General features: G+C 40.6%; 2 protein-coding genes across 3 annotated transcripts in view; both read right to left on the bottom strand.

Annotated features, from left to right (window-relative positions):
* The window catches only part of EIF2D (eukaryotic translation initiation factor 2D), a 28,477-nt gene extending 14,375 nt beyond the window's left edge, over positions 1–14,102 (bottom strand). The window contains exons 1-4 of the mRNA XM_047076579.1: positions 13,868–14,102; positions 12,728–12,918; positions 11,071–11,154; positions 10,468–10,558 (exon numbers count right to left, since the gene is read on the bottom strand). Coding sequence (XP_046932535.1) covers positions 10,468–10,558; positions 11,071–11,154; positions 12,728–12,918; positions 13,868–13,923 — 422 coding nt within the window. The 5' untranslated portion in view covers positions 13,924–14,102. The remainder of the gene's footprint in view (positions 1–10,467; positions 10,559–11,070; positions 11,155–12,727; positions 12,919–13,867) is intronic.
* Positions 14,103–18,044: 3,942 nt separating this feature from the next.
* Positions 18,045–26,987, bottom strand: part of LOC124509958 (complement factor H-like) — a 110,031-nt gene continuing 101,088 nt past the window's right edge. For both annotated transcript variants that reach the window (XM_047076575.1, XM_047076576.1), the window contains 4 exons: positions 26,309–26,482; positions 25,425–25,601; positions 18,908–19,090; positions 18,045–18,458 (listed from right to left, as the gene is read on the bottom strand). In XM_047076575.1, coding sequence (XP_046932531.1) covers positions 18,250–18,458; positions 18,908–19,090; positions 25,425–25,601; positions 26,309–26,482 — 743 coding nt within the window. In that variant the 3' untranslated portion in view covers positions 18,045–18,249. The remainder of the gene's footprint in view (positions 18,459–18,907; positions 19,091–25,424; positions 25,602–26,308; positions 26,483–26,987) is intronic.

The following is a 26,987-nucleotide window of genomic DNA, read 5'->3' as shown; positions in this document are numbered from 1 at the left end:
CTAAGTAACTACTCTGCTGATGTCATCACTGTTTGTTTTATCCCTATTATGAATCAAACCCAGGCATGACTTGCAAGGATATTTAAAGTTACCTTTGTTATGATCTCACAGTTGTGAGATCAAGGCCCATGTTGGCTATGTGCTGGGTGTGGAGCCTCCTTAAGACTCTCTCCCTTTCAAAAAAAAAAAATTCCCTCCATTTAATTCCAAAAATATAAATGACCTCCTTTACCTTAAAGGCATAGCCATCCTATGCAGAGATTCAAAAGGAAGGCCATTCGTATGCCATAAATTAGGCCAAGGGAGGCCACAGGGAAGAGAGAAGAGAGAAACAGTGGAACTTACTGGGGAGGTTCCTTCTAAGCTGGCTCTTTATTACAGGGCTCGCTCCTTGTAACCATCTACTAAGAACTGAGTGAGTCCAGTGATTATCAAAAACAATCTCTTTCACAGTAACTACATAAACTTCCAAAGCCCAAATGGGATACGTGTGCCAGCCCAGTCCTCAAGCATTGCCCACACACTGCCTGTAAGGTCTGCTGCCCGACAGGATCACAGAGAACAGACAAGCCTGGCCAAGGTCCCCTGGGCACAAGGGAGGAGATTCAAGGGCAGAGTTCCCAACACCTGAACTTAAGAAAAACGTTTGCTAAGCTGGTGGCTCCACTTACTGTGCCCACAGGTCAATCAATTACTACCACAGAAACTTTGAAGCTGGCTTCTCTCTCAGTTCCAAAAAGAGGGATCTTTTTCTTCTACCTCTGGAAGGGCCGTTGGCTCAAAAACTTCAATCTCGAACATGCTTCATATTTTTAATAAACCCCCCTTCATACCCTCATTCTCTGCCACAAACCATCTAAAGCTACATCCCCACAGACGTTTTAAAGGCCAAATTGAGCAAGCCAAATACACATTTCTGTAGTTTTCTCCCATCTTGGATAGAATCCCAGGGAAAACCAGTGACACCACCGTCCTTTTCAACTGCAAGTTGTGCAACGGGTAAACAAGGAAGGAAACCTTTCCAGGTCTTGGTTCCAAAAGGTTCAAGGAAAATAGGAGAACATGAGTAGCAACAGTAAGATCTTTCAACGCTGACCCCTCCCATGCCTACAATCTCTTTCTCTCTCAAAGAAGCAATGAGAAAAAAATTATGTTTCACTCAAGATGCCACAAGGAAGAACAACGGATTGTATCCAGTGTTGGTGGGAGTGTGGGAAGACACGCTCTCCCTAGAGGCGTCAGTAAGATATTGTTTGTGATGAAGACACACTGGAGGCGACCACAAGGTCCACTCGGAGAGGACCTCTTCCATCATCACATAGCAGGTAAGAAGGCTCAGCAGCCCTGAGCTTGCTGACCTGGAAAATGTCCCCATGATCTTAAGTGAAAAAACAATACAGATAAAGTGTAATTCCATTTGGTTGTATTTTTAACCTACACACCAAAATCATACGTTTTTATATGCACATATATACACACATTCAAGAAGGCTGACAAGGATGTATGCATCAAATGATACAGTTACTTCTAGGAGAAAAGAATTTTTCCAAACTATTCATATGAATATTCCCTAATTTATTTTTAAAAAGATGCCGTGGGGTGACGGCTGAATGACTCTGTAAAAGTACACTACAAATCACTGAATTGTACATTTGGAATTGGTGAATTTTATAGTATGTAAACTATATCTCAATAAAGCTATTGGGGCATCTGCGTGGCTCAGTCAGTTAAGCTTCCCACTCTGGGTTTCGGCTCAGGTCATGATCCCAGGGTGATGGGATTGAGCCCTATATGGGGCTCTGTGCTGACAGCATAGAGCCTGCTTGGGATTCGCTCTCTCTCTATCCCTCCCCCATTGCGTTCTCTGAAAAATAAATGATTAAAAAAAAAATTAAGAGAGAGGATGATGACGTAGATGATGGGGAAAAAGGTGTTAAGACAATGAAAAAAAGACCAAGAAAATGTCACAGACAAGATGTGGTAGGGTCCCCTCCCTAAGGAGAGAAAAAAAGAGAGGGGAAAAAAACCACTTCAGGTAATCTGGCTATGCACCTATGTGACAACATCACGACCTTGTAAACTGAGACTACTTAATCAGACTACATGTTTGTGTGTGTCACCATAAATGGAAGACAAAGAAACAGAAAATATATAAAAAAAACTATGCCATGATCTTCAGGGCTCAATTCTTCAGGTATGAACCTAACTGAGCGGTACTGGTAGGAATAAAGTTGCTTCCTGGAAAGAAAAGCCTCGGTGTCATGATTCCGTATGAGAATTCTGCTATATTACTTGGGGGCTCGTCCGGGATCTGATGGTGCATTTCCACCTCCTTCGCCACTGGGGATACAAACCTCAGGGCACCAGCAAAGGCAGCCTCCCCTGGTGCCAGTGGACTGCTTGATCCGCAGGAGACCAGCCCTCCCAGCATGCCGAGGCGAGGACCCCGTGTGTGCCAACGAAACCGATGAGGCCCAGGAACCAGCTCAGGGAGCACTCCTTGTCAGACTGGTAATAACCCGGGTTCGTTTAGGCAGACTTGCCCCTAAGAGGCAGAAGGGGAACCTGATCACCTCCCAGAGTTGCCATAGTAGTTCTACAAGGGACGAGGAATGGAGCTGCAACTCTAAGGTGTTGGGCACTGGGCAGCGGGTTGGAGTTGCTGTGTGAGTGTGTGTGGGGACTTGTCTCTCGTTCATTTCCTGGGTCAATGACTATGATAATTAGAGCTAACTGTCTCTGGTTATTCTATCTCAGAACGGGGACTTTAAGGAATATTCCCAAGAAGCTGCAGAAACTACTTTTATTTTGGGGAAATTCCCTATCCTCTCTGGACTGACACAGACTAATTCCACTAGTGGAAAACAAAACAAAACAAAAGAAACCTGGAGTCTGCTCCTCTGTCTGAGCTGATAAGATTTAAAACTGGGGATTCTCTTTCTGTGCCTTCTGCTCATTCCTCTCCTCTTCTGCCTTCCCTTCCCCCTCCTTTTCCACACCACCTGGGGGGCAGCCTGCATAACTGGCTCCTCAATGCCTCAGGCACCATCAGCCCTTTCTCCCATCCTAGAGGTCTTGGAGCAAAGACCACACACTTCATACTTCCCCACTGGTGCCCCAGGTAAAAATAGACAATGGGGAACGATTGAGTCACTTTTAAATGGACACAGATGGAACATATTTGGTATTTAAATGGATTTAAGTTTGTTGGTTTAAAACAGACGACTCTTTAGAATGATCAGCAGTAAATATATAAAACTTTTTTCTACCTAAGGTTTTCTAAAGGTCAAATAAGCTGTTATCTCTGTTGCAATTTGTCAGCAAAAAGGTGACTTAAAATGATGGTTAATTTTGTCTGTCTCAAAGTTTTCATGGGTGATTGTTAAGATAGCTTTCAAAGTCATTGGTAACCTAAAACATTAAAGTTTTGCTTGCATGATAAATTGAGACTGAATTCATTAGATAGCTAACGAGATAAGAGGCTAAAGCACTAATTACTAGATGTAGGCTTGTGCTTCTGACTTGTTACAGAGAAACTAAAGATATTTGGATCTGTGGGAAAACATGCTTTATGATTAATGGATTCTTAAAGTTTGCCATCTAAAAAAATTCTGATGTAACATAAAGTACACAATTAGTTACCACTTAGTTTTCACTGGAGACTAAGGTTTCAAAGAGTTAAAATTCTGCTAAATGTAATTAAAACCGATAAAAATAAGAAAAGCAACTCTGTATGTAGAAAAGGAGATATGAAAGAAAGATATAGGAAATGGAAAGATATTTTTGTTAAAGGTAAAAAAAAAAAAAAAAAAGTAATTTTGTCCTAAATGAGACTGGTTATTTGGAGAGAAATGGCTTGGGATAAAATCTAAATGCAAAGAAAGGTTGTAGAAGATTCATGAAGAAAATCTTCACACAGAAATTTTATGTGTGGTCAGGATGCACTAAGGTTACAATAAATGGATTTTTAAAGTATACTGGGTTAAGATTAAAACTCCCCCTCCTTTGTTCCAAAGGCTGGGGACATGATGGCAATACCCTTCGTGCCGGCCTCCAAATCCTCCACATTTCTGTTGTTCCTGGTCAGCAGAGGACTGGATGCCCATGCCATATGAGGGAGGGATGATATATGAAGGGCTTTTACTAAGATATGTGGGAGCCATTTTACTAACCTTAGTCCATTGTGTGCTGAAAACGGATATCCACATGGCTGAAACATATTTATGTGGGCATTGTTGAAAACAGCAGGGGAATGGACCTTGACTTTGGCTCTTTAACCCCTTCCCTCAATGGCCAATAATCAATATGTAAGTTACTGTTGGGCCAAAATAAAATTAGTGCATATGATGACAACCAGGAAAGTCTTGCTTGGTCACAGTCCATACCCCAAAGGTCCTGCAGGTGGGAAACGGAGGGGTAAAAACAAAACAAAACAAAACCAAAACAAAACAAAACAGGAAAGACCAGGTCAGCTCTTGGGAGGTAGGGTCAACCCGGGTAAGAATGACTACTCTCAGCACCTTGCGAGACTGAGAGGGCTTTTGGCTGCCAGTTGCATAGCCAGCCAGAACCCAGGGCCAGGAGATGAGGTTTCTCCTGGCCAGCTATAGGAAACTGAGATAAGGGACAACTTTCTTCCTCTTTCCTATTAATGGGTAATTCCCCAACCAAGGCCATTACTCCTTTGGAATGCATTATGATTCATTTTCTTTTGCACAAAGGCTTGGCCCCAAAACAAACTGGAAGAGGGAACCTGGCCACCAGAGGGAAATATCAATGACATTACTATCCTACAATTGGACTTGTTTTGCAAATGTGAAGGGAAATGGGGAGAATTCCCCTATGTTCATTGTTTTTGGGCCAAAACAGACCTAGAGAAGGAGGAAGGGAAGTCTCCCACCTCAACCTCCTCCTCCTCCTCCTCCTCCTCCTCAGGTCCTCAATCTGTAAAAAACAAAAAATACAATTCTGCTCCCTGCTACCCACCTTATCCAGGCCCTCCCTGTAACAGGCATGTATCCCTTATAACAAGCTAGAATGCCAGAAGAAAAAAACCTTTATGTTACAAGGTTTAAGACACATAAAAGGAGATCTAGGTAAATTTTCTGATCGTTAAGTACATAAAGGCCATTCAGAATATTACGTATGTTTCGGTGTTGATCTGGAAAGATATAACGCTTTTGTTAAACCAGACTCTTAATGAGACATGTTTTGAAAAAAAAATTAAGGAAATCTAAGATTTGGCCCTTAAATTATGCTAAATTAGTCACTATCTTACAAACACAAAATGAGAGCCTGATGGCCTTCCTGAAGAGGTTGAGGGAGGCTCTATTAAATATATGGCTATCTCCCCTGACACCCCTAAGGCTGAGATGATTTTAAAGGACAAATTTGTCACTCAAGCAGCCCTAGATATTCAGAGAAGATGCAAAAATCGGCTGTTGGCCTTTGAAGGGACCCTGGAGGAGCTCTGATGAGCTGCCAATTGGGTATATTACAACCAAGATCAAAGGAGAATAAGAATAAAAAAAAACAAAACAACAAACAGAAAAGGAAGCTTAAAAAAAAATAATCTGAGATCTTAGTTGTGGCCTTATGTACTATGTCAGACTGGACTTCCCAAGGTCCTGGCACCAAGTGCCATTTATATGCCCGTTCAGAGCACTAAAAGGAGAACGTCCTCAGAGGGGACAACCAACATGAAAACCCTATAAGCCATGCCCCTTATGTGGAGACAATCAGTGGAGATCCGAATGTCCTCAGGGACCTCTATCTGTGAGGGCTCAGATAACTAATGTCCCTGGAAGGACTAAGTGGGGCCTGGGGCTCTTCAAGGTGGCTCCCCTAAACCAACTGTCTATCAGAAACTCAGAGCCTTGGGTAACTCCAGGACAGAGACACAATTATGTGAGTTTTTAGAAGTTACTGGATATTGCAGGCTGCAGATACCAGGTTCAGGAAAACAGTTTGCCTGCTATATCAAGTATTAAAGGAAACTCAATCCCATCTACTCTCCCGAAAAAATAATAAACTGGGGTCTGACTCCTAGACACTGTCTCCAGCCCTTGGAATGGTTATAAACAGAGCGGAGTCATTACTATTACCAAACTCACAGAGCTAAAAGATCATTAAAACACAGGATCAGACCTTTCTTTTAGGAAGGGAAAAATTTAATCAAATGGCCTAAAGGGTGTTTACTGGAAAACAATTTGTCAAGGACAGTTCTGCAAGTGGTAGCAGCCTGTGAGGTATGTCTTAAAAACAATCCTTTCAACCATAAACTTGCTCTCCCAGACAATCAAGAAACTGGAGGCTATCCAGAAAGGACTGACAATTGGTAAAGGTCTTCCCCTCCAAGACAGGAAAGGCACAAAAAGTAATACAAATTCTGCTTTATAAAATAATATCCAGGTTTGGCTTACCTAAAAATTTACAAATTAATCATGGTAAATGGCTGCCTTGACTCTTTCTCTAGTAGAACTCCTGGCTCTTGGAAGTTTTACACCTCAAAATAAAGCAAACTGCTTATACTCAGCAAAATTCTAAATAACACCTCACAAGCATTAGAAGCTTTAAAAAATTTTGAAATGAAGTTAGGGCCGAACTCTTAAAAACAGAGCTGCCATTAATGACTAACTGCTCCTGCTCCTCCATCACCTGGGTTATGAGAGAGTCCCTGACATACGTTGTTTACAAAGGCAGGGTCTCTCCTACACTGTTTGACAGGTTTGGAAACCGTAGACATTATCTTAAGATGCTATCTTGTTGGTCAGTATAATCTTTACTTTGTGTTTTTCTCTTTATGTCCACTAATGTTTATGCTACCTCATGCCTGCCAGCCTTCCTGTAAAACCATACTGTGGGCCACTCAACCGACTCTTGGGTAGACTAACAGCTGTACCCCCACACCATCCCTTATCAGCTTAAAGAAGCCGGAATGGTCATTGTCCCTGTTTCCTAACAGCAGTTACAGGCCCTACTTCAGGGAAGAAATAAATAGGGAAAGGGTTGACATTAGGTAGGGAGAGATAAAGGACCTTCAGGGAGGCAGACTGCAGCTGCAGGTGGGAGGCAAAAGAAGCAGATGGGGTTCTCCCTTTATGAAATCCTTTATGGGTGCCCTCCCCCCATTATCAAGGGCATACGAGGAGATCTAAATGAGATAGACAATCTAACACTAAGACAACAGATGTGGGCCCTCGGCTCTACCCTAACCACCTTACACCACTGGGTCAGGGATATTACCTGTGAATCTGATCACAGATGCTCACCCCTTTAAACCAGGAGATGCAGTATGGATAAAGGAGTGAAATGTCCAACCCCTAAAGCCCCTCTAGAGGGGCCCATTCACTGTTATTTTGTCCACCCCTATTACAGTAAAGGTGGCCAAAGTGGGTCCCTGGATTCACTACAGCAGAGAAAAGCTGGCATCTCGAAACTGGGAATGCATTCCTGGGCCTTCAACGCCATACAAGCTGACCATACAGAAGAAGCAATCTGCAACTCCAGAGGCTTGGGGAGACTGTAGCCCTGCTTTAGTCACTCTGGAAGCTGACTAATCTACACACGGCAGAAGCTTAAGGAATCGATGGTTTGGTGAAACAAAAGACTGTCCTTACTTTCCAGATCTATTTCCTTACTGTGATGCACTGTCATGTCCTGTTTCTCACTATTATTGTGATTCTTTCTCTACTCTTTGCCATAGGATTGGCCGAGGCCACCCCGGCCAGCTGGAAATGTGGGGAGAGGTTTCTATTAACACTCACCTTCCTTTTGTGGATAGGATACTTTGTTGGTACCAACGCTGGGAAACAATGGCCATGAGAGACTAGAAAATCAGATCCCCACAAACTTTACAGTAAAACAAAATACCCCAGTCCTACTACCGGGGTTTGGCTTCCCAAAAGCTCAATTATTGGGAAAGACTGTCTTGTCTAGTGGGGAAAAAATTCATCACCATCTCTGTTAAAAACTTAACATGCCTAGGCCAAAGATTTTATAACTCAACTGCCCAAAAAACCCAATGTTGGGGAACCCCAGATCACCTTAAGCCAGATCCCCACAGCTTATCTAACTTCTCTCATCTCCAAGAGGCTGAAGACAATGTCAACGCAGCCATCAAATGGTGGGCCCCAGGGGGACTACACTAGATGTGCAAAAGGAGCGCCTATATAGTACCTCCCTAGTCTGGTCAGGGTCATATGTGCTGGAAACTATTCGTCCATGTCTTCCTGATCCCACTTGCCAGAGGGAAACATTTGGGAGTCCAAGTGTATGGACACAAGGAGACTAAAAGGAAGCAGAGTGCCTTACAGATTGGTAATTAAAAAGATGATAAATGGCCTCCTCAGCATATAATCCAATATTATGGCCCTGGGCAGAGGATGGGTCTTGGGGCTACCACACTCCCATTTACGTGCTAAACCACATAATAAGACTGCAAGCAGTTGTAGAAATTATAACCAATGAAAATGCCAGAGCTCTTAACTTACTAGCCAAGCAGCAAACCAAAATGTGCAATGCCATCTATCAAATGCCATCTATCTACCTGCTTGCTTCTGAGGGAGGTGTTTGTGAAAAATTTACCCTGAGCAACTGCTACCTACAGACAGATGATGAGAGGAAAGTCACAGAGGAGATCACAGATCAATGAGAAAGGTTATTCATGTCCCAGTTCAGATCTGGAAAGGTTGGGACCCCGGGGAGTTATTTGGAAGATGGTTTTCAACTCTCAGGAGATTCAAAACCCTCATGGGAATTATCCTCCTAATTTTGGGAGGGTGCTTAACCTTACCCTGCTTAGTTCCCTTGGTTGTACGGTCTGTCTCCAGTCTCACTGAGGCCATGATTTAAAAAGGACAGCCACTCAAAAAAAAAAAAACAAGAAGAAGAAGAAAAGCAGGGGGAGCGCCTGGGTGACTCAGTCGGTTAAGTGACTGACTTTGGCTCAGGTCATGATCTCGCAATTTGTCATTTCAAGCCCTGCGTTGGGCTCTATGCTGACAGCTCAGAGCCTGGAGTCTGCTTCGGATTCTGTGTCTCCCTCTCCTCTTCATGCTCTGTCTCTCTCTCTCTCTCAAAAATTAATAAACGTTAAAAAAATTTAAAAACAAAAAAGGACGGCCACTCATGTAATAATGTTATAAAAATATAAACCTCTTGGGGAGCCTGGGTGACTCAGTTAGTTGAGCATCCGACTTCGGCTCGGATCATGATCTCATGGTTCATGGGTTTGGGCCCCGCGTCGGGTTCTGCGCTGACAACTCAGAGCCTGAAGCCTGCTTCGGATTCTGTGTCTCCCTCTCTCTCTACCCTCCCCAGCTTGTGCTCTGTCTCTATCTCAAAAATAAATATTAAAAAAATTTTTTTTTAAATATATAAACCTCTAAACCAAGATGATGCTCTATGAAACGAAATAGAGAAGTCTGAGCATCAAAGGTGGAAATGTTTCTCTCCCTAAGGAGAGAAAAAAAGAGAAAAAAGAAAGAAAAAACAAAAAACAAAACAAAAAAACTTTAAGGTAACCTGGCTATGTGCCTATGTGACAACATCCCTCATGACCTTGTAAACAAAGACTACTTAATTAGACTACATGTTTGTGTGTGTTACCATATATGGGAGACAAAGAAATAGAAAATGTATAAAAAAAATTATACCACGAGACATTTGGGGTCCAGTTCTTTGGGTACAAACCCAACTGAGTGGTTCCGGCAGAAATAAAGTTGCTTCCTGGGAAGGTAAGCCTTGGTGTCACGATTCTGTGTGAGAATTCTGCTACAAAGAGACTAAGAAGCCAACAACTAAATGCAAAAGGTATCCTAGACTAGATTCTTTTTCTTTTTTTTAATCTTTATTTTTGAGAGAGAGACAGACAGAGCATGAGCAGGGGAGGGGCAGAGAGAGAGAGGGAGACACAGAATCTGTAGCAGGATCCAAGCTCTGAGCTGTCAACACAGAGCCCGACATGGGGCTCAAACTCAAGCACCGTGATATCCTGACGTGAGCTGAAGTCGGACGTTTAACTTTAACCCCTAGACTGGATTCCTGAATGGAAAGACATTTCGTGGAAAAACTGGGGGAATATGAATAAAATCTACAACTGTATTCATAGGACTGTGCCAATGTTAATTCCTTAGTTTTGATACCTGTACTTTGGTTATAAAAAAACATTATCATTACAGGAAACTGGATAAGAACTCTATACCTCTATACTATCTTTGTAACTCTTCTGTAAATGTAAAATTACTAAAAAAACAAAAACAAAAACAGCAGCAGCAGCTATGCTTGGCCCACATGTATAGACAGCCGCACAGGCTCACTACCATCCCCCAGTGGCCCACTCCACAAGAAGCTGCTTTTTCTTCCTTTAATCCTTTATCCATAAGCTTGGGAAGTTGTCATTTCCCAAACCCTTCCCCAGTTTTACTGAAGATTTTCCCCCAAAGGCACAGTGGACTGACATAGTACCTGTTCCCCAGCAAGGCAATGGCACAGAGGTCACCCTTCTGTACCTGAGGCAGACCAGCAGGGGGCACCACGAGTCCTGGCAGCATCAAATCTGCAGCAAACGAAAACAAATGCATCACAACCTGTATTCTGCCTCTAAACAATTCCATGTTCTACTTCATCATTTATTCATTCACTCAACCTACAAACCTTTATCAGGTATCAGCTAGGTTATTCATAATGAAAATTAAAAGACGGCAACCTGAGTATCACACCATTTCCCTAGGGGGGACAGTGGTCCAACTGAAGCACCAAGGCCAGTTCCATGACCTATCTTATTCTGGTTTCCCAAATTTAGCCTACTGACTTAAAGGACAGCATATGGCAGTTCACAAACTATTTTCTCATTGAAGTACAAAGTACAAAGCTGACTGAAGCCTTTCAACAGCGTCGTAGAGGCCCAGGGACCTCACGGAAGCAGTCAAGAGAGAGATGAAACGCAAACGGGGGAAAAATTCCATTTTTCAACCATATGAACGCAGGAAGCGGGTACATTTATTGGAGGAGTCGGTCCTTCCTAAGCGGGTTTCAGTCGATAGCCAGAATATAGGGAAATCTTCTTACCTGCTCCCCCCACCAGTTTTTCAAGCACCGGAGGCCACGTCGTGAAAGCTGGGAGAAGGTCAGGATAGGACCACAAGGTATACACTGCCCAAAAAGAGACACAGATTTATTGCCAAAAAGTTAATCCCCTGGGGCACTGGCAAAGCCAAACGCAAAGGCCATTTTAATTCAGGGACAGTAAAGGAACTCAGCTCAAAGCTAGAGAACAGGCTGTGAGGCCCAAAGAGGGTTCATTCTGGCTTTTTTTGTGTTTTTTTTCAAATTTAAATGTATTTATTTAAATTCAGGTTAGTTAACATACAGTGTAGCCTTGGTTTCTAGGGGTTTCCTTCTTAAAATAGGCAGATTCTTCTTTTTTCTAATATACTTTTTATCTTTTAATAATCGCAATATAAGCGATTACAAATATACATAAAAACGCTTACAAATCACATAAACATATTTATACCATTATACAGCTATATAAAATGGAAATATGGAAGGATAAATATTAGGATATCACCAAGAATTTCCACACTTGTGAAGGTGGTAAAACTACTAAAAATTGAAAAAGTATACACATATACAAAAGTACATGTGAATATAATTTTTAAAAATTATAAATGGTAATCACTCTCTTGTCTTTAAAGCTCTCTCCTCAGTGACCAAGGAAATCTTCTGTGGGTATGCTTAGGAAATAACAGGGAGGCAGTGGGCCCACAGGCTTTGCTATTGGAATGACGAAGGTAGATTCTTAAAAACCTGGATGACACCTGAGACTGGGAGGCCCCATCATTCCACCTGATTGTAGCTGTAGAAATGGACACAGCAGGTAAAAGCGGGGACAAAGACCAAGGAGGATTCCATTTGTGACCTCAGAAACAAGTAGACTAAGAACAGGGCACCAGCCTGTAAACAATTTGGAAATTTCCGTATGTTTATTATTTGTATTCCCTCTGTTTTCATAGTGATTAGTGGTAAAAACCCTTAGATCAAAAAGCGCCTCCTGTGTCCCTATAGCAGCAAAGTGGGGTGGGGGCAGGAGCGGCCCAAGGAGACCGCCCTATGCTGCTGCAGCCCAGCTTAGGGCAAGAAAAGCCCCAGTGACAAAGCAGGTGTCAGCAGCTAGAGACAAAAGGACCCTAGATGTCTGAGTTCTGTCACAAGGAGAGAAAGCAAAGGATCCTGAGAGCCAGATAGAGCCGAAGGAAGAATCCCTGTGAGGTATCTCGATGGGAGTACATCACTAAGACCGCTGGGTACGTGGTTTCATTAACCCAGCTTCTTTCCTATCACAGGATCTTTTCAGTCTCTAAAGAAAATCCTGCCAGTCATCGTTTTAAGACGTATTTCCTACATGTCCTGAAATGCCACCCTTTTCGAGACCCCTGCTCCATCCCTAGTTAACCCACTAGGAACTACTATTCCTTCATCTCAGAATATCTCTTGGCAACCGCGCTCTTTCTGTATTGGCCCTTTCATTCTCCCTCCTACGGCAGTAAGTCTCGACCTTGAAAGACCCAATTCTAGGGACACTGGGCCCGAAACAATTCTTACGGATGGTACTGGGAGATTTGGCACTTACTGTTTTGAGTAAGACAGGTGAATGAAAGAAATAAGGAGAAACGGATGCCAGGCAAGGATTACAGTAATGGCCATGTCCATCCTGTTGCCATACCTGTCGGATACAGATTTTTCTCCACTTCGAACAGGATGGGGTTACCACCGCTCACGTACACAGTCACTGCATCCCCTCTGTGAGCATACAGTTTCACAATGTTGAGCTCCTCCTTTCCAGGTACCAACACAGAGACCTGATCTGTTCCTAGAGTGGGGAAAGCAGCCATCACATCAGCCCGAAGCTTTCTCCTGCAGAAAGCAAACCAATGAGTGGTATGAATCGTGCCTGGATGCATTTTGAGAAATGCAAAGGATTCGGAAGGACTTACTATCAAATCAAAGGGCCAAGGAAAAACTGCTTTATGATGCCCTACTCTCGTACACTCTTCCAAAACATCCTATTCTCTTTCACATCCCATGTCTCCTCTATTGTCACATATTCTTGGGGGCAAGACTTTCCATTTTATGAAGAAAGAGGGAAACTGAGATCCAGGCAGTAACCAAGTTAGCCTGACTTTGGAAATTCAGCCCTGCCTTCCTGCCTCTATGCCTAGCCCTCGCACCCACTCCCTTCTCTCTATGCTTGGCAAACCTGTCCAGATGGTTAAAAAGCTATACCAGGGCACCAAGAGTGACAACTATAGAACACGGGGTCCAAAATTCGCAACGTGCTATCTGCGTTTGCGACACTGTCTGAACAGATACAGGTCTCCTCAAAACATGTCCCGTAATTCTCCCTCACCTCTCCCTCCATCTGTCTCTCCTGCCAGAAGTAATCACTAGACACTTTTCCTCCTATCGTTGTAGTTCTCGGTTCCCCATCTGATTTCTCCTCAGGGACTCTAAGCTCTTAGGAGAGCGGCACCCGGTCTGTCTTCCTTCTTTCCTTTCTTTCTTTTTTGGCGCCCTCCGCAATACCTTCTACAGATCGCAGTCAGTAAGCGCTGATTGAATTACGTTTTCCTTTAAACGAACTACAATATCCAAAAGATAGCCTGGGAGATAAATCAGGCCTCCTCTCCCTCTTCACCCTCAAAACATGTCTATTCCAGCCTGGTCCCCTGGGGTCCCTTCCCCCGCTGGACCCCTCGCCTCCACCCCGGGTCGGCTGAGCTAGTCCAAAAGGGCTGTGGGCCAGCCGGGATGGAGAAATGGCTGGGTGTCCTGGTGGGCGGAACAGGGCCCTTCTCTCCCTCACCTGTCCGACCCCTTGATGGCCGTGTTGGACTTGACCCGAAAGGCCTTGGCAAACATGTCTGCTGGAGTGGCCTGGGGAAGAGAAGGAGAGCACAGACGCCAGGGGCCGTCAGGAACGCGACAACGCGGCACCGTCCCCACCCGCAGCCCTGGGGGCAGCCATGCTGGGGCCCGGCAGGGAAAGAGGCCCGGCTGGAAACCCGGGCCGCGCAGCTTCGCGGCTTTGGCCGCTGCCCAGACCGCGGCCGCCCCTACTGACAGGACCCGGAACTGAAGCGGGGGGGGCGGGGCCCGGGGAAGGCGGGGCGGATTCCCGCTCCGGCCCTGCGCCTGCGCGACTGGCTGGCTCCTGCACGCCTGCAGGGGTCCCGCGGTGGCTAAGTGCCTCTGTCTATTGCCGCTCGGTAGGCGTTAGGGCGTCTTGACTTCCCTTCAGTTTAATTCAGCCCCACAGAAGTAATTGACCCTTGTGTTTTATTCGTTTCGTAGCCCTCTCGAATGGTTTTCTTAAGGGCTTTGTTTGTCTTTGCATTTAATTGCACGCTAGGAAGTCTCCGAATTTTCTCTTTTGTTTTAAATTTACATGGGGTGATAGCAATACGGGAATCCGCCCTAGTCCAAGGTTTGCGCCTCATGTTATGAGTAAAAACACTACAAACAATCTTCAAATCTGTTTTAAAATATTTTTGACCACCTGTAGGTAACTTTTGCAAAGCGTTACTGCATTTTGCGTTCAGGTGTTATTTGGGGAGGAGAGGGGTTTCCAAAACTAATTAAATTATTCACGTTGCTTATTAAAAAAAAAAAAAATCTGTGAGCCAGATTAGGGTCAGGTTATGGCTTGGCTTCTCCCTAGCAATGTGATCCTGGGCCAACGGCTTATTCTTTCTAAAACCCTTGCATTCTCTGAAAGATGTGGATGGAGTACCTACGTCCTGGGGTTTCCATGAGAAACGATTGAGGTAATGAGTGTGATGTGTTACACAGTGTTTTGCAAATTTGCAGTCATATTTTTCAAAACTCTGACAGGTGTGAAGTTTTGGGTTTCCCTGAAAGGGACTGCTGTGTGCCCTGGAGGCATGGATTTAAAGACCTGGGGTCTTGGCTCCTACTAGGTTAATTTTTGCGTGTGGGAACGGTTAAGGGCAGAGTGTCCATCCACCAAGAAATAAATACTAATTGCTCGTTCGCTGACACAGTTACACAAAGGAGGATTTCACACTGGGCGTCCAAAGATTAGGTCTCCCAGTGTCTGCCCGCCACCAGGATTCTTACAAGGGCCCCTAACGTGGCCTGGGGCCAGGCGCAACTTGGGCTCCTCCTACCCTTCTGACCTAGGAGGCCTTTCTTCTCAAGCACCCCAGCGACAAGGCCAAGGTCAGAGGAGCCCAGAGGAGCCCAGAGGAGGGCAGTGCCAGACAGCCTTTTCCCTTCTGGCTCCCAACGCAGCCACATGTGGGGACGCTTGATCCAGACTGTGCTGGTGACCAGTGTCTACCGCAGCACAGCTACTGAGGCAGCCTTGGCGCAGGGAGCTGAGGAAGGCTATTCAAGAGAAGATTAGAATGATAAATACGAAAACAGCAAGGTACAGATAAATGTGTAAAATCACCTCCCTTCTATATATTGAAAAAAGGAGATTAATAAACACTGGGAGGATGACAGAAACTAATAAAAATATAACTTTATTAAATGAGGAACAGATAAATGATGGAAAAAGCTTACTCTTCAGAGAGCCTTGTCATGTGACTTTGACTTTTGAAACATGTAGCTGTTTTCCATATCTAAAAAGTTTAGCTTAATAGAGGAAGAAGCATGATTTAAAATTAAAATATGAATGCAAATAAATGTAAAACTGTATTAAGTTGGGAAGTGAACCAATCAGAGATAAGGATTATTTGAAGTCATTTTGGAAGAGAGTACTTACATTCAGAGTTGAACATCCCGGGACAAAATAAATGCAAAGACATTGTAACCTTCATTCAGTAGTTTACCTGGTAGTAGTAATGTTTGCATTAAACTTTTTATATTATTTTTGCAAATATTGAAATATAAGAATATGTGAGTAAAGAGAAGAGACAGAAAATGTACTAGAAAGTTTTTAACCCTGTGTTATTAAACTTGAATTGTAAGATCCAATAGGAGCAAATGAATTTTAAATTTCACTTCTGTTTCAGTCTTCTGTCAAGCAAGAAGACATTTAAAGATGTTTCCACGGTGTTGAACATTTCTATTTCAACATAATTCTCTTCACAGGATGGTACAATTCTTGGGTTCTAAACACTATTTCCCAGTAAAAGGAATCAGACCCCTTTGGAAAGGTGTATGCTTACAGGCATTGGGCAGGGAAATACCCAGAGAGCCTGGAACATCATGTTTTCTTAAGAAATGCTCAAAGAATAATGGAGTATAACAAAGCAATCAGCAGCTAGTTTCAAGAGGCTCTCAACTAGCCAAATTTGGGATAATTTGAGCTTCAAAAATAATGCCTATAATTCATTATGATAAATTGAATAAATAAAAATTCAGGAATCCATGTTGATTTATTTATTTATTTATTTATTTATTTATTTATTTATGTATTAATTGTTTTGAGAGAGAGAGGAGAGCTCTGTGGTGAGAGCGGGGCAAATGGAAAGAGAGAAAGAATCTTAAGCAGGCTCCCCACTCAGCGCAGAGCCCAGAGCTCAAGTCCTGGGCTCGATCCCATGACCTGAGCCAAAATCATGATGGATGCTCAATCGACTGAGCCACCCAGGTGCCCCGGTGATACAACATTAAAAACAAAACAAAACAAAACAAAAAAAAATATATATATGTAAAGGTATCAGAAGTTCACTATTATCAAGTTCTTACTCTAAAAATTGAAAATTAAAGATTTACCAAATCTTTTCAGTTCAAAGCTATAGTGAGTTGGCAAGTTAACACTCATCTTTACACAGGAATGACAATAACTGCAGAAAAATATTAGAATTAATCTTAAAAGTAATTATTTTGCAGCCAAAAGTGAAAATAAATGGTATAGGTCATATTGGTTACAGGCCAATTGTCATACACTGATTCCACCAGCATTAGGTGAAATGTTCTGGAGAAATAGTATTTACACCAATATTAACACCACAGATAACTTGACAATTTTAACAATAGTCCTTTAAATGTGAGAAAATTGACTCTCATTTGTGATTCAGATTTAGATAAATTGGCTCCATTGGAGACAGCCAGCTTACTCATTCTAAGAATGCCACTTGATTTGATGCAAAATGAAGAAGATATCACCTTAAAATATTTTTACCTTAATTATATCTTTATTTTCATCTTTAAGTTTTTATGTTTTTGTAGAAGTTAAAAATGTTTATGTTCAATTGATGTTAACTAATTATGTTGTTTGGAATGTATGAACATTAAAATCATATTTCAGACTCTTATGGTTGAATGTTTCCAAAACTCTCTATACTAACAACATCCTCAATGTGTCACTGGATTTGAAGATCATTACCAAAGAGGTTCTCATAGTTCTCAGCATGTACTGTCTTACTTTATCTTTATTTTAAAATAACACATTTTGGGGTTTAAAGGTGATATATATGAAAGATAGAAAAAGTGGAGACTGCAGGTAAGTGTAAGTTCAACACCAACTCCTACCCCTAGTTTCTCTAAATTCAACTATAGTTATTGTACACTTTTTATTTTACTTCCTGACAATCCTTGCTCTGTAAACATTTATGCAGCGTTCAAAGCATTCTGTGTGTTTATACTTGATGTATTTTTTTGTCCCTTTCATGTTACGTTTTAGGATAGTTATGCACCAGTTAGATCCAATTTCTCTTTATGATTTCTTTGAATTTTTATGTGTGCTAGAGAGTCATCTTTTAGGAGATCATGTATCCCATCGTTTTTTGGTATATCTATTGCTAGATAAGCAATATTAAGTAGTAACTGCTTACATCTTCTAACTAACAGAGGTATGACATAGATTTTGATGTGTTTTTGAAGTGAACTTATTTTGAAGTTGTAAAGAAGTATCTTCTCCCATTTCCTCTGAAATGGATAGTTTCAGGAAGGCTCAGAAATTTGGAGGAAGACGTGAGAAAGGTAGGAGAAAGATGGATAGAAGTCACCACTGAAATGGTTGAATCTAATTTCTTGTCATAGATATTTTAAGAATAAGACATAAAGAATTTTGGTTTGCCAAGTTTTAATGAGGTACTTTTAAGATGTGATTTATTTGTCTCTCAGATTTAATTACATCATCCATATAATATTTAACACAAATTCTGATTTATGAAAGTAAATGAGCTAAATAACACTTGACAAAATAAACTGAGTTGGATTGACAATGAAAAATTCTCAATATTGTACATATTTTAGTTTTAGGACTGCATCTTAACCATGGCTTTTTACACAAACAGGATAGGTCAGCTTCCCCTCCCAACAGGTTGCTCGGAATGTTTGTTGTGATGTCTGTCTACGATATCCAGTTTTACATTCAAATTCAACAGTATCCCCTGTTGGGGAATACAGTTTTTTCACAGAAGACCATCGTAATTGTATGTTATGTCTTTCCATGGAGTCTTCTGATATTATACATACATCTGAAGGTTTAAAAAAAATGAACGTAAGCATTAAGAAGTAAACAAATATTTTCCACAGAATTTCAGACTTTCAAGTAGAATCTTCTACACTGGTGCAGGGCTCTGTTTCCAAAACCTTTTCCAAACCAATACACTGAAAATCTATCACATAGATGTAAATCATTTTAAATGATTAATGATGTAAAAATGAGGTACTGTGTTTAAGGTGTGATAATTAAATGTTATAATAAAAGATCCATCATGTCAATAACAATAGGAAGAGCTTTCATTAAAGAATACTTTGTTGCTGTTGTTAAGACTTTTTTCTAACTTTATTTCTTCACAGATTAATATTTAGTAGTCAAACATTTGACAGAATGGTTGTGGTTAATCCATGAATATTCTGTTAATAACAGCAAAACACCTTTCTCATTATTTCCCAGGATCCAGGTGAATATTAAAATATTTACCTAAGCACTTTGGTGGTTTTGACCACTGTCCATATCTGCATGTGATGACCTTGTTTCCCTCAAGCACATACAAGGACTGGCACCGGTACTCAACTGATGATCCTGGAGGATATTCTGATTTTGGGAATGTGGTCATGTCTCCATTGTCAAGAGGCGGAGGGGGCCCACAGTTTTCATTAGGATCTAAAAAGATATTATTTGATTTATTGAAAGTGCAAAGAAAAACAGGTTAAAGTAAAGTAAATAGAAATGTACCACAATATACAACATCAAGACTTCTGCTGACAGAAATGATTCATTGGAGAAATTCTAATCACTTAAACTGAGAAGAACACTTTTAAGCACTTCCTTTAATTCCACATGAAAGTACACATAAAGCATTAACAAATATGTCTGCTTTGCAGTATTCTGGTATTAAAAACCATTTTTCCTACTGAATAAATGCCAGACGGATAGCTAATATACACAAAGAAATTTTTCTCATTAGTTACAACATACTGCATGGTCTACTATGTATTGATTTTCATTGTTATTACAAAAGAAACATCAGTTTCTTTAATCATGTCAAAGAATTACACATCTATATAATGTGAAAGGCAATTGCTGGCCTCCCATTCTGGACATGATGACGTAGAAACATTTCTGTTTATCCCTTCTGCTAAGTAAAACTAAAAACCCTGAACATATTATAAAAACCAACATAGGAGATTACGAAAGATGCAGAGAAGATATCAATCAGATAAGAGACCTTGGGATTCAAGGAATTACACAGTTCATTTGGGTTTTCATTGTGCCTTCTACGGACCCTGGACTGAGCACTGAAGAAGAATGGAACCCAGAAATGATATCAAGTTCAAGAAAAAAAAAGTTCCAAAAATCATCCACTCTATTTAGCCAAAGGCCCAGGAGAGGAGTATTCTAGCAAAACAGGTATTTTTTACAATACTTGAAATGCTCCCAAATACCATCATAAAGAAACCGAGACCAGTCCTCTCCCTGTGTGGCTCACAGATCAACAGCGATCAACAGAGGCCAAGTGAGCAGCCCAGACTTCGCTCCACACTCAGGGAATAAGACACCTCTCCACTTTCCGTGTTGTCAGTGGAGGTCAAGTGGGAAGCCTGGACTTGCACTGTGGTAGTCTTGGAGGCCTGATAAATAAGAGATGTCAATAAAATCCAGAGCCTTAAAACATAATATCCCAAATGTCTAGAATACAATTGAAAATCCCTCATTACACTAGCACAAAAACAGACACTCAGATCGATGGAACACAATAGGGAACCCAGAAATGGACCCACAAACATATGGACAATTAATCTTTGACAAGGCAGGAAAAAATACCCAATGGAATAAAGACAGTCTCTTCAGCAAGTGGTGCTGGGAAAACTGGACAGCAACATGCAGAAGAATTAACCTGGACCACTTTCTTACACCATACACAAAAATAAACTCAAAATAGAGGAAAGACCTAAATGTAAGACAGGAAGCCATGAAAATCCTCAAGGAGAAAGCAGCAAAAATCTCCTTAACCTTGGCCACAGCAACTTCTTACTCAACATGTCTCCGGAGGCAAGGGAAACAAAAGCAAAAATGAACTATTGAGACTTCATCAAAATAAAAAGCTGCTTCACAGCGAAGGAAACAATCAGCAAAACTAAAAGGCAACCAACAGAATGGGAGAAGATATTTGCAAACGACTTATCAGATAAAGGGTTAGTATCCAAAAATCTATAAAGAACTTATCAAACTCAACACCCAAAAAACAAATAATGCAGTGAAGAAATGGGCAAAAGACATGAATAGACACTTCTCCAAAGAAGACATCCAGATGGCCAACCGGCACATGAAAAAATGCTCAACATCACTCATCATCAGGGAAACACACCTGCCAGAATGGCTAACATTAACAACTCAGGCAACAAGAGATGTTGGCGAGGAGGCGCGGAGAAAGAGGATTTCTTTTGCACTGCTGGTAGGAATGCAAACTGGTACAGCCACTCTGGAAAACAGTATGGAGGTTCCTCAAAAAATTAAAAATAGAACTACACTACAATCCAGGAATTGCACTACTAGGTATTTATCCAAGGGATACAGGTATGCTGTTTTGCAGGGGCACATGCACCCCCATGTTTATAGCAGCACTATCAATTAAGAGCCAAAGAATGGAAAGAGCCCAAATGTCCATCGATGGGTGGATGGATAAAGAAGATGTGGTATATATATACAATGGAGTATTACTTGGCAATCAAAATGAATGAAATCTTGCCATTTGCAACTACGTGGATGGAACTGGAGGGTATTATGCTAAGTGAAATTAGTCAGAGAAAGACAAATATCATATGACTTCCCTCATATGAGGACTTTAAGAGACAAAACAGATTAACGTAAGGGAAGGGAAACAAAAATAATATAAAAACAGGGAGGGGGACAAACAGAAGAGACTCATAAATATGGAGAACAAACTGAGGGTTGCTGGAGGGGTTGTGGGAGGGAGTTGGGTTAAATCGGGTTAAATGCATAAGGGGCATTAAGGAATCTGCTCCTGAAATCACTGTTGCACTGTATGCTGACTTGGATGTAAATTACAAAATAAATAAAGAAATAAAAAAAAAGAAAATCACTCAATATAGGGGCATCTGGTAGCTCAGTGGGTTGAGCATCCAACACTTCTTGATTTTGGCTCAGGTCATAATACCACAGTTCAAGAGTTCGAGCCCTGTGTTGGGGTCTATGATGGCAGAGAGGATCCTGCTTGGGATTCTTGCTCTCACTCTGCCCCTCCTCTGCTTGTGTGCTGGTGTGAGGACTCTCTCGCTCGCTCTCTCAAAATAAAATTTTAAAGAGAGAGAAAATTACTTACCATACCAAAGACCAGTAAAATCTCAAAAGAGAAAAGATAATCAACAGATGGCAACACTTAAATGACACAGATAATGGAATTATTTAGTGATGGCTTTTAAAAATCCAATGGGAATTATAGAACAGAAAAACATAATAATGGATTGTTAAATATCCTCACTGGATGGGCTCTATCATGGATTACAGATGACAGAAGGATAAATCAATTTGAATATACAATACAGATTGCTCACTTTGAAAACAGACTGAAAACAAAAGTGGACAGGGTCTCAGGGACCAGTAAGAGTATATAGTAAAGCATGGACAACCAGAAAGAGAAAAAAAGGGGTTGCAGATAAAAAAAAAAAAAAAAAAGAGAGAGACTTCCAAAAATAATGGCTGAAAATTTCCCAAGTTGGGCACAAGGCAGAAACATTCATACTAAAATAGCCAAACAGGATAATCCTAAAGAAATTCAAGCCAAGATACATCATAATCAAACTGAGGAAAACTAAAGAAAAGGAAAAATCTCAAAAGCAGCTACACAGAAATTAGGCAAACCTCTAAGGGAAAAAGGGTTCAAGTGTCCGTGGGGTTCTCATCTGTGTCCATGCAGCCAGAGAGAAGTGACAACGTTTCTCAAGTGCTAGAAGAAAAGAAACTGTCATCCCGAATGCTATATCCAGTGATGCCATCCTTAGGATATAAGGGAGAAATAAAGACGTTCTGAGACAAAGGAAAACGGGGAAAATATCTCCAGCAGATCTATCTTTAAAGAATTGCTAAAGGAATTCTTCAAATAGCACCGAAAAGATAACAGAAGGAGGACTGAGACTTCATGCAGGAAGAAAGAACAAGGGAACTGAGAAAAATAAGGGTAAATATAATAGACTCTTTTTCATAAGGAGTTTGTTGTATTTGATGTTTGGGCAACATTGTATCATTTCCTATAGTGCTCAATATAAGTAGAAGAAACACTAAAGACATTTATGCTTACTAAGGAAAAAAAAGGCATTTATGTTTAAAATGTGGGGAGGGTAAGGGGTGCTTGGGGGCTCAGTCAGTTAAGTGCCTGACCCTTGATATCAGCTCAGGTGTTGTGAGTTCAAGCCCCACGTTGGGTTCCACACTGGATGTGAACCTTACTGAAAAGAAAAGAAAAGAAAAGAAAAGAAAAGAAAAGAAAAGAAAAGAAAAGAAAAGAAAAGAAAAGAAAAGAAAAGAAAAGAAAAGAAAATGTGGGGAGGGTAAATGGACCTAAATGGAAGTATGGTTTCCACATTCACGTGAGGTGGTAAAATGTCAAGACCAGGAGGGAATGATAAGCTATTATGTAGATCTTGATACCTAGGGCAACCACTCATAAAATGATACAAAGAGATATGCCCCCAAACAATGCAGATATACCAAAATGGAAGTTATCTTAAAATGTTCCAAAAGTCCTTAGAGATAATAAGAAAAGGAAATGGGAGTGAAAAACAGGGAACACAAAATAAATAAAATGCCTGGCACAGCCCTAATCTATCAAATATTACTTGAAGTGTAAGTGGGTTAAATACTTCAGTGAAAAGACTAAAATGGCAGAGTGCACACATAAACAAGATCCAACCATAGGGCGTCTAAAAGAAACTCACTTTAAACATGAAAAACGTAGGTGGGATCAAAGCAAAAGACTGGGAAATATAAATGCCAGGAAAAGTTGATTTGAAAAACTGGTGGCTATATAGTATCTGCTTTGTTGGCTCCTCTTCTTTCCTAAACTCTGAATACGCGAGTGTCCTATGACCAAGTTCTTAGACCTTTTCTTCTGTATACACTAATTCCCAGGTTGAACTCAGCTAGTAACCTTCTTTAAATATAATCCACACGCTGAAGTAGCCCAAAATTGTATCCCAGTCTATAATCACATTCCAGCTGCTGATTCTGTCTCCAAGTGAAATTTTTTTTTTTTTTAAATTTTTTTTTCAACGTTTATTTATTTTTGGGACAGAGAGAGACAGAGCATGAACGGGGGAGGGGCAGAGAGAGAGGGAGACACAGAATCGGAAACAGGCTCCAGGCTCTGAGCCATCAGCCCAGAGCCCGACGCGGGGCTCAAACTCCCGGACCGCGAGATCGTGACCTGGCTGAAGTCGGACACTTAACCGACTGCGCCACCCAGGCGCCCCTCCAAGTGAAATTTTTATAGGGCTGTCAAATGTCCTCAACGTATCTTTAATACACTTATTCCTCAGGAAACAACCAAGTGTCTTAATGCTTAAGATAGAGAATTTTCCATGATTCCAGGTGTGCTAATCTGGTCAAATCCTTCATAAAATAAATATGTCATATCACTTACGCAGTCCACAAAAAGAAAAAATTGGAGTTTAAGCACCATCATTTTATTTAAGATTAAAAGATGATTCTATAATAACTACTACATTATATATTTATGTTAACATATTTAGTCCCTAAAACATTCTCTAAAGTTTGGGGAGGAAATAAGATACTCTAACTAGGCACTGAGGTGGTTGTGTCCAGTTCCCATTTGAACATATCACTTTTCTGCCCCATCCAGGTCAAAAGGTTTGATGCATTCATAACGTGCCCTCTGACCAGATAGATACTTAGGCACCTCTTCTAGTATAATAGCATGTTTCACTCTGGGTGGATTCCCACAGGAAATACCTGAATAGAAAGAAAAAAAAAAGTCGCATCTCTAACACAATGATCATTTTGAGTAGCAAATCAATGAATGGGATTCCAAATAGATCTCTAAGAGGATTTTAACACAACAGTTAATGTCTCATGAAAGGCTGCTAATTTTAAGAAATTTACATATAAGATTGAAGAAAAGGAGATAAAGCAATATATTTTATTTTATAAGACTTAAACTTCTATGAAACTGAGAGTTTTTCTGGACATATCCCTTAGGGTCTAGTCAAATCACTCTTCCAAATTATGTATTTTCAAAATGAATTTATAAACCACAAGAAAATCAAAATAAAAAGATTATTCGACATCAGAATTTGGCTTGCAATTATCCTGTTTATGAATGTAATTTTAGGCCCTTAGAAAAATAAACACAGCAGCCACTTCCTTAGAGAATAAATGAAGAATTAACACGCTTTGAAGAATACCAGAGCTGAAGGAAAAAGATGATTAACCGAGAGTCCAAACAGGAGATGAGTGGCAAAATAACAGAAAAATAAATGTACAATTGACAAAAACAGCCTTCAATGATTCTTTTTTGCAAACGCTTAAGGACATTTCAATGCATAATGTAGAATTCACCAGTGAGATTCAGGTGGACGTAAATATAACAGGCTATCGGTATGGCTCCTAGACTGGAGTATACACTGAATCCCTTGGGAATTGTTAAGACACTTTCAGGGTTGCAGCCCCAGAGTTTTTGCCACCACAGGTCTGAGCAAGCCTGTGAATTCACATTTGCATTTCTAACCATTTCCCAGAAGATGCTGATTCTGTTCTTCCAGAGACCACAGTTTGAGAACCACTGGGCTTTCAGATTGACCACTGAGTACACAATTATGTCCCTTTATGTTAAAACATAAACTTCTTCGACCTGGCCTAAAAGAATAATCCATGTCCATTTCATAAGTGCTGTTAGAAGGAATTGCATATTATATTAGTTAAGACATTTTCACAAATAGGTTTCAAAATTGCATTGAAGTACCTCTGCATATTGGCTTTCCTATCCATTGGCTGTTAATACACTGGATAGTATTTGGTCCATCCAAAAGGTAATTATTTGGACATTTATAAGTCACTTTTTCTCCTGACTTATATAACGTCTTCTTCTGGCCTATGGGTGTGGCATTACCGAAGTCGGGTAAGCTAAAACAATCCGTGTCTGAAAGAAAAAGAATATGTACTTGTTCAGTAAATATTTTAAAATACATAATGGCTAATAACTATAATGTAGAACAATAGGTACACATCAAACCAATGAATACCTTGCAAAATTTTTTCTTATACCCTGAAAAAATATGTTAGAAGTCTTGCTTAATTATATTGAATAGTCCTATGTTTATCAAAGTATAACATGGGGATGATGACATCGTAAGTCTGAAGAGATATGGATACATGTAATGCTTGAGATCACACTTCTTGCATTCAAATTCTTTCTTGCCCATACAAGCCATCTACATTATGTATTTGTATTTTCACCTCTGTCAAAATCTGTTACCTTTATTCGTGTCAAACATCTCAGAAAACTATATACATACAAGGAGATAACTGACAAACTAACAGTAAATTGAATAATGATGGGATTGATGAGCAGGGACCAGCTGTGACACAGGAACAGAGATGAGAAGTCTGAGGATGTGTATCACAGGAGGTTTAATGTGCACACACGGTGACATGAAAGTGAAATAATTTGGCTCATGCTGTCACAGTTTTATTATTACTATGGCTATTAATTCTCTACTAGAATCCACAGCTTCCCAGAGATACCCTGTTGAATTCTGGAATTACTGCCTAGTTTCATATTTGTACCATTTATGCTCTGAATTAAGAATATTTATCAATCGTAGAGTAAAATTAAATACACTATACTTTTGCACTCTGGTGGATGGGACCATTTTCCTCCTATACATCTTATGAATGCAGGTCCATTAATCTTAAAACCTTCGGTGCATTTGTACATTACTTCTTCTCCATATTGGTAACTGTCTGATACGCGAGATAGAATACCATGTGGAATCAAGTGTGGTGGCGCACAAGAAAGTCCTAAAAAAAAAGAAGAAGACAAAGAAAGAATGACTCCATGTTTTACTAAATCTGAAATTTAATTTTATGTACTGGTTTCCATATTTGGCAGTTTTATTTGAAAAATATGATAACACAGGATCTGTAATCATATCACAGTGACGGTGTGCAAATGCTTCCTAAAATCATTATTCTGATGTGTATCCAGCTGGCAACCTGAGTAGGAACTTGAAACTAAACATGTCAATATATTATCGGCCGTAGCGACTTCTTTCTAGATATGTTTCCTGAGGCAAGGGAAACAAAAGCAAAAATAAACTATTGGGACTACATCAAAATAAAACACTTCTGTACAGTGAAGGAAACAATCAACAAAACTAAAAGGCAAGCTACAGAAAGGGAGAAGATATTTGCAAATGACATAGCTGATAAAGGGTTAGGAACCAAAACATATAAAGACCTTACAAAACTCAACATCCGAAGAAAGTAACCCAATTAAAAATAGGCAGAAGGCATGAATAGACAT

The sequence above is a fragment of the Lynx rufus genome, unplaced genomic scaffold (assembly GCF_022079265.1).
Source record: "Lynx rufus isolate CCGP_SWC_20201006 ecotype Redwood Valley unplaced genomic scaffold, mLynRuf1.p SCAF_15, whole genome shotgun sequence".
In the NCBI taxonomy this organism is placed as follows: Eukaryota; Metazoa; Chordata; class Mammalia; order Carnivora; family Felidae; genus Lynx; species Lynx rufus.
The sequence above is the reverse complement of the archived record's forward strand: the minus strand, read 5'-3'. Positions and strand labels throughout refer to the sequence as shown.